Raw genomic sequence first — 13,400 nt, 5'->3', positions numbered from 1 at the left:
TGGGGATGAGTAGTCCCTAAAGAGCAGTGCCCTGATGCCTCTTTCCCCTCTTTTCAGACCATTTGGAATTTCCTAAGCTCCCCCGACCCCCGTTTTTGCCATTTGCTTCACCTCCCATTCTCCAAACTGCAAATAGCTGGCTATTTTTCAGCTCCTGCTCCCCTACTCCATCTTTCCTGATCCCTGATCCCTCCAAATACTGAGCACCTCGCATTTGGGTCAGCAGCTGTTTCCCCTGCCTGGTGACAAGCCGGGTGTGCAGAGGGCAAAGGAGGGAGCTTTTTCCGCCACACGGTGGCGCGCGCGAGCCTCCTAAAGCCCGGCGGCCACGGCTCCACACCTCCCCATTCCAGCCCCACCCGCGCTGGGGCGCAGAAGGAGCCGCGCCCCCAGCCCTCCCGGGCAGGATAGCGGGGAGCGCACCTCGGGGACCCGGGCAGCGGTCGAGTGGCAGCTGCGTCCGGCCCACGCGGGAGCTGCTGCGGTGACGGGTGGCCCCAGCTCCAGGCTCCTCCTCTAGCCGGTCCCCCACCCTCCACCCCTTCTCGACTCTGCTCTGCAAATCGAAGGCTTCCCGGAGCATCCTAAGAGCGGCCGCCGGCGCAGCGAAGGCGGCAGGAGGAGCGCAGCAGCCTTCGGGCAGCCGCGGCGGCGGCGTCGCTAGAGCAGCCAGGGAGGCGCCGCGGGGCCCGGTGCGCCCTCCTCAGCTAGGAGAGGGGAGAAGCCGGGGGCTGCAGCTGGGCAAGGGGGAGGAAAGTGCGTGTGCGTGCGCGCCTGTGTGCGAGGCAGAGAGTGCGAGGGGCGACAGTCTCGGCTCCGGGCGAAGGAGAGGGCAGAGGAACTGGGGTGCAGCCCTCCGCCGTCCCCGAGGCTTTCCCGCGTCGGCCCCGGGCTTCCCAGCGCCCCTCACCATGGACTTGCGCGGAGTTGGGACGGGCCTCCGCAGCAGTGCGCGGGTGGCTGCCGGGCTCTGGGGGAGCGCGGGCGCGCGCGCAGGGATGGCGAGGTAGGATGGCCACCCAGCGCGACCCCCGCCGCCCCAACCCAGCGGCCCCTGGGCGGTGTCGCTGACTCGCCGGAGCGCACAGGGGTGTGGGCGGAGGCGGCCCCGCCGCGCCCGCGCCTTCGGGAGTCGCCTCGCCTCTTCCGCCCACTCGCACCTGCCACCGCGTGGATACCATGTCTAAGGCGGCCGGAGGCGCGGCGGCGGCGGCGGCGGCGGCGGAAAGTTGTTCCCCAGCCCCGGCCGGCTCGTCCGCTGCCGCGCCCGTGGACGACCTGTCCAAAGTGTCGGACGAGGAGCTGCTGCAGTGGAGCAAGGAGGAGTTGATCCGCAGCCTGCGGCGCGCCGAGGCCGAGAAGGTGAGCGCGATGCTGGACCACAGCAACCTCATCCGCGAGGTGAACCGCCGCCTGCAGCTGCACCTCGGCGAGATCCGCGGCCTCAAGGTGAGCGCAGGCCGGGCGGGGAGGCGCGGCGCAGCGGGGAGCTGGGTGCCCCGGCGAGGCGGGGCCAGGCAAACTTTCCCTCCCTCCCTCAACAGGTGATCCTACTCTTCTCCCGGTCGGCATCCCCTGCCCCTAGTCCCCAGCCCCTGTGAAACTTTTCCAAACTTTGGAGGCATCTGCTCCCCTCCTCTCCCCTGTGCGCGCTCGTGTCTGGCTGTTCGAGGTGCACTGCGGCAGGAGGCACGCACGCGGAGGACGCTAGAGAGCAGGGAGGGAGGTGAAGGGCCCGCGAACCTTTCATTTTTCAGGGAGGCTGGAAAATCAGTGCTTGGGGAGCCGGGTTTCAGTCAGTGAGGGGAAAGGCTAGTAAGGGGGTGAGTCCAGGGGATCTTCGCCTTGGAGAGTTGGGGATGCGGCTGCCCTGGACCAGCAGCTCTTGGGCGGGCAGAGGGCGAGGAAAGGGCGCCACTGTTAGGGAGAGCGGCTGGCGGGGCGCCTGGGAGAAGCAGCGGGCGCCACCCTCAGACCCGTCTTGTGTCACCGGGTACATAGGTGCTCAAGCTTTGCCTTCACGTCTTCTACCAACTCCTGTGCTTTCCTTCTTCCCGAGTTTGGAAGGCGTCGCTTGGAGTTGCCTTACTGCCCTTCCCAGTTAACCCCCCAGGTTGACTGGGAAAAAGGGGAGGAGCGAAAGGACTCAGCATTGGAAGGAGCAGGGTTTTGAAAGGGTACCCCAAGGGTAGGTCAGTGCTGCTTTCTTTTTAAGCCAGCCCCCCCTGCCACCCTCTTTTAGGAAAAGAGAGGAAATGCCCCCCAAACCCACTAACTTTCTTTTCTCCTTGGAGAGCACCTGGTCTGCGAGCAGTGTGCCTGCCCGGCTGCAGCAGACGGGTGGCCGGGAACCGCCCTGCTGGCGAGCACCGCAAACTTCCTCTCCTTCCAGCTAGCGCTGGTGCCTCCTGGTATTCCTTCCTCTCATTGTTCTGCTTTGTTTATAGGAAGCCAGACACAAACGAAATCACTGCGGGGACTTCAGGGAGCAAATTCCCGAAGGCACACGCTGTTCTTTTCCCCTCTCCACTCCCACCCCCACATATCAGGCAGTAGATGCTCTTCCTGAATTGCTTCAGTGCTCCATCTCGGGGATTCTGGGGCAAGGGAAGAGTGAGAAGGGTGGAATGCCGGAGGCCCACCTGTGTGCTGGGCCCAGTTCAGGTGGAGATGGCCCTCTCCTGAGGCTGGAACTCAATGTCATGTAGTCCCTAGAGTGGGTGCAGGTGGGAGGTTCCCACATTCAGAAAAATCCCAAGGCTTGCTCTCTCTCCCTTTGATTGAATTCATTACTAACAGTATTTATTAAGTACCAGGTTCTTTGGGGAATAGAGGCAGGCTGGTGTAGTTAGGAAGATGATCTCAGGTGGGTTTGAATTCTAAAAACCTCATTTGCCAGGAGGTTGAGCTTGGGTAATTACGTACTCAGATCCTCATTTTATTCATCAATACAATGCAATGATAACTATTTCTGAGGGTGTTATGACAAGTTATTTTTATATAGGGGAAGGTTTAATACTTGATTATAAAATGGTAGTTACTGTTATCAGGAGAGGACATAAAAATCTATGGCTGTGTGTCTCCAAGATCTGGGTTTCTTAGGGAAAGCTGGACAAGGGGACATTACATTAGTTTGTCACCCTCTAATTTGAGCTTCTTCCATGGTTTGAACTATAGTGTGATTTAGAAGAGTTGGAAGAGTTACTATTACATGTTTTAATAGTATGGAGCATCAACATAATAGCTCAGAAACACTTGAAAGTTCCTTGTGGTTGTGTGGATTGACTGTGTGTGAGGGTCTATGTTTGGGTAGGGGAGGGGGATGGTAGAGTGGGTTGGTGGAGTGCCTGGGCTTCATTCCAGTAGCTTCACGTAGAAAAGTAGCTATTAGGCCAGCTAAAGGCACTTACACCCAAGTAGGAAAGTCTCCTTGTGATCTAGATTTATGACCTGGCATTAAATGACTTTCCAGTCTACTTCCTTATCAAGTTCAGAAATGATGGGGGCAGGTTGCTTTTTGATGCAGCCTCTACTCTTCTCATGTCATCCCTGGGCAGCTGCAAGGAGTAGACTCCCAGGCTCCTGGCTCACCCCCGAGTGTGCTGTGTTTTTACTCTTTGGAGAGGCCAGCCTTCTCCCTTCTCTATTTTGGCTCAGAGCTTTCTTGGACACAGTAGTAATCCATAAATGTGGTTGACTGAATAAATGATAGGTACATTTAGTTATTTTGGCTTAACTGGAAGAAAAGAAGAAATCTTTTTTTGTTAAGGGGGGGCATCTGATGGCTTGGCACTCTTAATTGAGAACTAGAAATATAGGGCAATGAAGACCATAATACTTTTTTTTGATGTCTCTTTCTATGTGCTGACTTTGAAATTGCATCTAAATTTTTTTTTTTTTTTTTTTTTTTTTTTTTTTTTTTTTTTTTTTTGAGACGGAGTTTCTCTGTTGTTACCCAGGCTGGAGTGCAATGGCGCGATCTCGGCTCACTGCAACCTCCGCCTCCTGGGTTCAGGTAATTCTCCTGCCTCAGCCTCCTGAGTAGCTGGGATTACAGGCACGTGCCACCATGCCCAGCTAATTTTTTGTATTTTTAGTAGAGACGGGGTTTCACCATGTTGACCAGGATGGTCTCGATCTCTCGACCTCGTGATCCACCCGCCTCGGCCTCCCAAAGTGCTGGGATTACAGGCTTGAGCCACCGCGCCCGGCCGGCATCTAAATATTTTTAAGGCTACAAGATGTTATTGTAGCTATGGACACAGGAGATGGCAGCATTAGTTCTTTGCTTTCAGGGGCCTGTGGCTGGGTCCTAGCCCTGATTGACTCGTTTTTGTTTAAATATTTAGGGGGGCAGGGCTGTGTAGGGGCCCTGAGAAGTAGAAAGATAAAGGATTTGGATTCTGACAATTTGGGCAGCTTTGGCAAACTGTTAAACTCTCTGTCCCTCAGTTTTCTCATCTACTCATGGGGACTTTAATTCCATGTGAGGTTTTATGAGGACGAAATATACCATAGATGAAGAAGCCCCAGTGAGGTTAGCTAGCTTTCTCAAGGTCACACAAAAAGTGTTCAAAATAGGCCCGCTTTCCTTTCCTTTTGGTGAGTTGACATTCTTTGCTTGAAAGGGGTGGGAAAGGGAGATTCCAGTTAGGGTTATGTTGGAAGGAACTGGATTCCTGAGAACCATGTCTTTGGACTGCTGAGCATGTACCAACACTTCAGGCTGCTCTGACCAGTTAGGGACTGATATGGGGGTGAATCTCTATAGATTTGTTTTCTGCATTGCATTAATTTCCCTCTTTGATTCCTAACCTAACCACCCACCTGCCCACCACCCTGCTCTGCAATGAAGCAAAATAACAAATTAAAACAATTATTTATCTGAAGATATAGTACTTCATAGTCTTCAGGCATAATTTGGAATTTTGGTTGGTGTGCAACAAAGTAGTCTTAAACTTTTAAAAGTCCATTTAGATACTTGGATAATATCTGGTGGCCTGTGGCAATGTTAAAAGGACACCTAGTGCTTTGCAAAAGAAAGCCCAAGTCTTAATGAGGCAGATTTGAAGAAGCTGGTTCACAAGGTTATTATGAAGCTGGTTGCTTAGCTGTTCATCAGAAGGCGAAGGAAATAGCTCAGAACTGGATAGTAAATAATATTCTCAAGAAAACTAATAATAGAAAGAAGGAACTGTGATAGAGAAAAGGGAGTGGGCCAATACCCACTCCTATCTCCACCATCTGGAGTGCTAAGAACTGTTATGTTTCACTCCCTTTGGAAAAGGCATTAACTCCGTGAAGCCCAGGGTAGAACCAGTCCTGTTTACTTTCCAGCTCTAGAGAAATCAGGAATAGCTGTAGAACAGTCAAAGGGAAATATTTTCAGTTGAAAATTTATTTAGATGAAAGAGAACATGACTTGAGCTTTCTTTTAAATGCCAGGATTAAACTAAATGTTGAATGCTTTTTGGAGCTTAGATTAATTTTGTTTAGTGTTGTTTTCTCCAAATATCCACAGCTTCTGATTTCCTGTAAAGCATCAGTATCAAGGGATAGTTTATTCTCTTATCCTTGTAGACTCTGACATACCTAGTGCTTGCTGAAAACAATAAGGGGAATTCTTCTCAGTAGCTGTAGCTGTAGCCTGTTTTGGCCAGAGGCTTGAGCCTTTATTTCATCGATCAGTCCATAAACACATATTGAGTGTCCACTATATGCCAGGCATCATGCCAGATGTGTCGCATATTCAAAGAAAGACTTTTGGAATAGACCCTGCCTTCCAGAAGCTAAGATGTCCACATTAGAAAGGAGAAAAAAATGATGCCCAGTGATTATTCTAGCTAGAGTGTGATACAGGCCTTAAGCAGTGAGTGAGAAAGTTACTTCATCCATCCATCCATCCATCCATCCATCCATCCATCCATCCATCCATGGTGCTGTTCTGTGCCAGGGGAAACTTCTCAGAGTAATATCTCCTCTTAGGTTTGTATGGGGTAGAAGATGATATTTTCTAGTTGAAATGCACAGACAAAATCACAGCTCATAATTAGCTGACAGCTAAAGGTGAAGAGGTTTTCAGGTCTGGCGACCTGGCTGAGGGGTGTATTCATTTTCCCATGCAAAGGGGAGGTGATGGGGATTGATAAACAGAAGAGGCAAAACATGCAGGGGTTATTTTTGGTGGTTTTCTTTTCTTTTTTTTTTTTTTTTTTTTTTTTGACAAGATCTCACTCTGTTGCCCAGGCTGGAGTATATCTTCATCTTGGCTCACTGCAACCTCTGCCTCCCAGCTTCAAGCAATTCTTCTGCTTCAGCCTCCTGAGTTACAGGCACATACCACCACGCCTGGCTACTTTTTGTATTTTTAGTAGAGACAGGTTTTACCACATTGGCCAGGCTTGTCTTGAACTCCTGACCTCAAATGATCCCCTTAACTCAGCCTCCCAAATAGTTTGGATTATAGGTGTGAGCCACAGTGCCCAGCTGGTGTGCAGGTATGTTACCTGGGTACACTGTGTGATGCTGAGGTTTTCAGTATGATTAATCCCATCAGCCAGGTATTGAGCATAGTATCCAATAGTTTTTTAACCCTTAACCTCTCTTCCTCCCTCCCAGTAGCCCCCAGTTTCTGTTGTTGCCATCTTTATGTTCATGCTGCATAAGCTTCTTCCTAAGTCCCAACGTTCACTCCCATGACTGTCAGGAAGTGGAGGATGTGGTTGACAGGTGTTTCATAACTTGTTTCTTAGTCCAAGTTAGGGGCAGTGTTGGAATCAACCTGAGTCTGAGGAAATTCAGTCCCCTTTCTGAGTACCTCTAGTTCTGGATTGGATGATGGCATCTCAAGACCAGAGATTTAGAGGCTTTTTGAAGCAGAGAAATCTTAGGTAGCAGCCCTGTAGCTGCCCCTATTTCATCCTTACCAAATGACGGTTCTTCAAGGAAATACTGGCTCCTTGACTGCATTCATAAGTAGAGAATAGGCAGAAACTCCACTAGTCATTTAAAAAATTCCTTGGTTTCAGGTGTCTACACTGGGATTGCTGTGTTCTGGATACACAGAAGTAAATAGATGAGTAATAGACAATTAGAGAAGTAAATAGGCCATTCATTCTAGACTACGTTTCTTCTGTTGTTGTGACTCTAGAGAAGATGGAGTCTAGAATGAATGATTACACTCACGCATTTGTGCTTACAAGTTTTGTAGTAAGTCTGAGGGATGATGGTAGACCATAGATTGGAGGTGGACCTTCTATAGTATGGCTTCTAGGGGGAAGTAACTTATAAAATGAGACTGGATGGTTGTGTAGGCTGGGGAGGGCATTCCAGGTGGAACAGGGAAAGGCTTTGCCCTTTGAGGACCTGAAATGTGGCCTCAGTGCATGACGGGGAGGGCTGCTTCCACTTTCTCTACTGCTACCACATGTCCAAGCCACCATCATCTGCCTCTACTTGGACCAGTGCAGGAGCCTCCTTGTTGATCTTGCAGCTTCCCTTTTATGCTGACCCTCCCTTCTTTCCTCCCCTACCCAAGCCAGTGTGTTTTCCACACCTCTATAGAGATTTCTTACCAAAGGAATCACGTAATGTCACTCCTCTATCCTCAGCTCTCTGACAACCCAAAGCCTTTCCTGTGGCTGACCATGCCCTGCATATTCTGGGTTCTGATGCCCCTCAACCCCCCTTTCCCACGTCTGTTGACTTGCTCTCTGTTCTTTAGGCACGCTGACCTCCCTATATTGAGCTATTGCTCTCACGCTTGCTCTCAGAGTTTTTATACTTGCTGTCTCTCTGCCTGGGTTCGTCTTCACTCAAATGTTGGTTCCTTCATTCCACCCAGGTCTCTGCTCAAATGTTTCCCTTCTCTGTAGAGGTCTCTTTTCTTGAAAAAAAAGTATTCTTTAACTGCTTCAGTTTTCTTTCCAGAACTTTTCCCTGCATGATGTTATGGGGTGTGTGTGTGTGTGTGTGTGTGTGTGTGTGTGTGTGTGTGTGTATGTGTTTTCCAGTTTTTCCCATAACAATAAAAGCTGTAGGATGTCAGGGTCTTTGCTGTGTCCACTGATATATTCCTACCACCTGGACTGGTACCCAGCATAGTAATGGATGCTTACTGAATATTTGTGAATGAACAAATGAATCATCATTCATGCAGGAGAAATAGGCTAAGTCAATGCATCTTGGGTCTTGTGAGACTTAAAGGATACGAAGTGGCCATTGTATCCTAAGGGACATGAGATTAAAGGATTTCAAACATGGGAATGACAAGATGAATTAAATTTTGGAGGTAGAGTTCCAAAGCTTTGTTTGGTTTTGAAATGGAAGGTTGAAGGAGAAGGAGATGGCGGGGATGACCAGGTTCATATGAAGAACAATGGAACAGAAAGAGGTGGGATTTGCTGAGAGGTGCAGTCTGGGGAGAGTGGTTTCTTAAGTTAAGGTTCAGGTGGCTAGAGATAAGTGAGAGACGCCTGGGAGATGTCCAGGTGGGTGTGGCAAGTAGGGGCTCGATGTGCAGGGTGGAAATGCCACTAGAGGGCAATTGTGCTTTTCCCTACAGGGAATTGGGGCTGCACATTCCATGCCAGGCTGAAGATCTGAGCAGTTCTTGCTGTTTGCGCTGTTGAAAGGTCTGTTGTCTCAGGGCTTATAAGCATTTCACAGGTCACAAGCAGTTAGTATTCTTTCTTGGGGGTGGGGCAGGGGAGCCTTGTTTTTTCTAGTGACTGATTTCTTGTTAATTGACTGGTTGCTCCCTAACTACCGACTGGATGACATTGGACAAGTGCAATTTTGTGAGGTCCGGTTTCCTCTTCTGTAAAAAGCCATAATAATTATTATCGCCTAAATGTTTTTGTACAAATTAGATGACAGAATGCAAGTAAAGTATTGTGCAGGGATAGAACTGATACTTAAGTTAGTTTAATTTTGATGAACAGCTACAAATCTTCAGCTTCCTGCTCCTCCCTCACCTCTTCCCCTAACCTCACAGATAATTCACCAGTTCCAGGCTCTCTCCCTTTCCAGGAAGTCTAGCCTGCTGGCACCTCAGATGCATACCTACCTTAAATGGTTGTGTCTCTCTTTTCAGGATATCAACCAGAAACTCCAGGAGGACAACCAGGAACTGAGGGATCTCTGTTGCTTCCTGGATGATGACCGGCAGAAAGGCAAGAGGGTGTCCCGGGAGTGGCAGAGACTGGGTCGCTACACTGCCGGGGTGATGCACAAGGAAGTGGCCTTATACCTGCAGAAGCTGAAAGAGCTGGAGGTGAAGCAGGAGGAAGTGGTGAAGGAGAACATGGAGCTCAAGGAGCTCTGCGTGCTGCTGGATGAAGAGAAGGGTGCAGGTTGCGCCGGCAGTCGCTGCTCCATTGACAGCCAGGCCAGCCTGTGCCAACTCACGGCCTCCACCGCGCCCTACGTGCGGGATGTGGGTGATGGCAGCAGCACCTCCAGCACCGGCAGCACTGACAGTCCAGACCACCACAAGCACCATGCGAGCAGTGGCAGCCCGGAGCACCTGCAGAAGCCCCGGAGCGAGGGCAGCCCGGAGCATGCCAAGCACAGGAGCGCCAGCCCTGAGCATCCACAGAAACCCAGGGCCTGCGGGACCCCAGACCACCCCAAAGCACTCAAAGGACCTAGCCCGGAGCACCACAAACCCTTGTGCAAGGGCAGTCCCGAACAGCAAAGGCACCCGCATCCAGGGAGCAGCCCCGAAACGCTGCCTAAGCACGTGCTGGGTGGGAGCCCGGAGCACTTCCAGAAGCACCGGTCAGGCAGCAGTCCTGAACATGCCCGGCACAGTGGCGGGAGCCCGGAGCATCTTCAGAAACACGCCCTCGGGGGGAGCCTAGAGCATCTCCCCAGAGCCAGGGGCACCAGCCCGGAGCACCTCAAACAACATTATGGAGGGAGCCCTGATCACAAACACGGAGGCGGCGGTGGAGGAGGTGGAGGCAGCGGCGGAGGCAGCAGGGAGGGCACCCTCAGACGGCAGGCGCAGGAGGACGGGTCACCCCATCACCGCAATGTCTACAGTGGCATGAACGGTGGGTCAGTACGTGCTGGGGTGCTGCTTGGGCTGGGAAACTCAGCAGATAGTTATGAATGATTACAGGCTTTCCAGCCATGTGTGAGAGTGCAGGTGCTGGCTAGGGAGTGGGTGTGGGGAAGGAGCAAACGTTGGACCCAAAATCATGATGTCGGGTTCTTCTCCTCCATCTGTTTTTATTTTATGCAGTTGTCACTCAGCCTGAAGAAGGTTGGGGATGAGGGGTTGTGGGAGGGAGAGGAACAGTAACTCTTTAGGACCCTGAGTTGTCAAGGTGAAATCTGTGGTATTGGAGATAAAAAAATAGAACCATTCTAAGAGTCTTTCATCTTAAACCTGAGCATTTTCTTAGTGGTGTGTTGTTTCCTACTACGGCTTGTTTGTGGAATGGTTGCCAAAAGGTTTTTGAATTCAGTTAATAGGTTATGTACGAGAAGAAATGAATATTTCTTAGGAAAAACCAATAACATTGGAAAAGAAATATGATGTTCCTAAACAGGCTTGATGCTGGTTTGCCCAAATGCCTATAAATATGCCTGACTTTTCCATGAGGATTTTTTTTCCATTGTGTTGGGGGTCAGAATCTGTGAAATTTCTTTGCATTCAAAATACATCAACCAATTGCTTTTTTACTCACTCAAAACACACTAACACCATCACCAAACTCCCTTAAACATTCCGAATAATACGTTGTTTTCCATTGCAGGAGACATCTTTCCTGGTTGGTTGAATGTACCTTTTTAAAATGCACAGATGTGTTTGGACACTCTTTTGGTTTCTAAAGCATAACATCTATTACACTTGCTGAGGCAGTGCTGAACCTAGGCTTTTAAACCTTTTGGAAGAGGCTTAATTTTCTGGATGTTGGATCTGAAACCACTTCGAACTTAAGAGAGAAAAAAATCATTTCTTAAAGAATAAAAACCAAAAAAACTCCATCATCCTTTTCTGTTACCTATGGTTGAGTTGGAGCTAAAATGGTTGATTTTATAAACAGTGGAGGTTTTTTTTTAATTGAAGATATCTGAGGGTTTTTGCTTTATTTGAAAGGTGCTCTGGAGTCTGCAGCCAACTCCAAGCAGTAATGGAGGAGGCTGCCAGTTTTAGCAGTGACAAGAAAGGTAAATTTTCAATATTGTATTTGGGGATTTACCTGTTGGATTCCATTTTATCCTAATCCTTTTCTCATAGTGCTGAAAATTGACTCCTGAAACTTGACTTCAAATGCAAACAATGGTCTTTTAGGTACAAATGGAAATAAAAAGTTTGGAAACATGGGAGGCTACTGCTTTATTGTTGGGAGGTGGAGGCCCAGAGAAGCCAATTCACCTGTTGTGTTGAGGCTTCCTGGCTGGTGCCTTTCCAAGGTTGAACCTTCACTAACTCTTGCCAAGAGCTGTGGAGATGCTGCCCCCCACCCCCACCCTATTGCTATAGACACTCATGGCTACCCAATTCTGTATAAGAGATGCAAGTCATTCAAAAAGAAAGTTTGGTTATGTTACTATCATGAGATTGGTCAATGGCCATGAAGCTTGTATTTGGAGGGGGAATAATGGAGTCATGGGAAGGTAAAGTTAATGATTTTTCCATTTCTTGATTACTTTTTAATAAGCTTGAGAAGTAAATATGTGCACCATTATAAGGAAACTTTCTCTTAAACTAAAAAGAAAATATTAGGGGCAAATGGTTCACTTAAAAAAACAATTTATATTTACCAAAGGGCTCCTTTGTCTAAAGAACTCCTCTAGTTTAATCAACGTATGACTTGACTTCTAAGACAAGTTTTTAGATGCAGCTTTTAAACAATGCCTTGCATAGTAAGTAAGGTGTATCTCCTGGTAAAGATGACAGTACATCGTAACTTATTGCCTGGTACAGATAGACTTAGTGGGGCAGGTAATTGTTTCTTAAAATTTAACAATTTAATTTAGTTAAAACTGATTTAATAGAATGATATTGTAGTTCAAATCTTGTCTACTTCAAGTTTTCTCATTCTTAAGTGACCAATCTTATGCCGACAGTTGATATCCTCAGAGTATATTTGCAGTGCATTTGCATTGCATTTTAATTTCAGTAATTAATTGGAAAATGAAGTGGCACAATGAGATGTTTATGGATCATCAGCCTATAAACATGGGCATTGGTATTTGTATTTATCCTGCTGTTACAAATTAATTTTTGATATGGATGGTAAGACCTGCTTTTCCATATTTTTAAATCCTTACACAGTTTGTTCAAATCATTGGTGTGTAAATAGATAGGAAGCAGTATCAAGGTTAATTCAGAATTTCAGATTTGCTGACTCATTTCCAGAGTCATTCTGCTTGGGGTTGGTGTGAAATATGAGTGTTTAGGATAAGCACTTGCATGTTTTTACGTGAACGAAAAGCAGGTAAAAACAAATGGGAAGTATGTGTACATTATGGCAAACTGAAACAGAAATGAAATATACATTGGCAGGAAATTGTCCTACCTGTAAAGATATGCATTCCCTCCCAAAACACACACATATGCATACTGAGAGAACATTAGTGAAAAAGATTGCTATTTTAGTTGACTATGCCTTGAGCATTTGTTAATCTACTTGTGCTTATAATTACAAACTCAGCGGATGAAATAGTTGAACGCATTGAAGAGTTTTTTTGGGGGGAATACAAAGATAAATTTTAGCTATTTTCCTCTCTTAAAAACATCTTAAGTCTGTATAGTAATTTCTTAATTAGTAGGTGTTTAGAAAACAACAAAAGCAAAAACAAATGAAACTTTTAAACCTCCAAACTACACAAACTTCTCAAGAATGCATTTAATTCTTTAGAAGTTATTGTTCAATGATTCCTTCTAGTTTGTGTAGAGTTCCGTTTTCAAATAGGAAGTAGATTCAACACTTATCACATCTAGACATTAATGCATTTGTCCATTCATTCAAGTTGCTTATTTCAGATTTGTAAATTAAGTAATTGAATAACCACTGCTATCTATAAATGTTTTTAAACTGACAGCCTCAAGTATTGAGAATGGGGGTTCCCCTTACTTGATTCCATTGACATTCAAGGGTGAATGGAATTTTCTTAGGTGAAAGTGTTTCCTTCCACAATGTAAGGAAGGAGTTTTGCTTCCAGATCCTAGCTGGCAGGTAAACAGGTAACTATTTAGCTCAGGTCAGGATGTCTTGGATGATTTAGGTTCTTCTAGCAATAGCTCAGTTTGTTATTGCCCTTCAAGATGAAGAAAATTCTGATGATCAGAGATCCTTACAAGTAGTTCCCTCACCAGATATAGTGAATGCAGAAGAAAAAATAGTGAAAATAGTTTGATTTTAATTCTAGAAACACATATT

At 47.4% G+C, this 13,400-nt stretch overlaps 2 protein-coding genes across 7 annotated transcripts in view; both read left to right on the top strand.

Moving 5' to 3' along the window:
- Positions 1-365: 365 nt before the first annotated feature.
- CCDC85A (coiled-coil domain containing 85A) overlaps positions 366-13,400 on the top strand; it is a 206,447-nt gene continuing 193,412 nt past the window's right edge. For 5 of the 6 annotated variants that reach the window (XM_039463740.2, XM_039463737.2, XM_039463734.2 and 2 more), the window contains exons 1-2: positions 678-1,449; positions 9,095-10,058. In XM_039463740.2, coding sequence (XP_039319674.1) covers positions 1,180-1,449; positions 9,095-10,058 — 1,234 coding nt within the window. In that variant the 5' untranslated portion in view covers positions 678-1,179. Of the gene's footprint in view, positions 1,450-9,094; positions 10,059-13,400 lie in introns of all 6 variants that reach the window. The other variant, XM_039463726.2, reaches the window with a different exon arrangement.
- On the top strand, positions 492-1,010 carry LOC104650578 (uncharacterized; the record flags this gene model as incomplete). Its single annotated transcript, XM_010333734.1, has 1 exon — positions 492-1,010. A coding segment is annotated over one exon (519 nt), but the record flags the coding sequence as incomplete, so codon positions are not given.

Source organism: Saimiri boliviensis, chromosome 1 (assembly GCF_048565385.1).
Source record: "Saimiri boliviensis isolate mSaiBol1 chromosome 1, mSaiBol1.pri, whole genome shotgun sequence".
Lineage (NCBI taxonomy): Eukaryota > Metazoa > Chordata > Mammalia > Primates > Cebidae > Saimiri > Saimiri boliviensis.
This window is presented reverse-complemented; position numbering and strand designations above follow the sequence as displayed.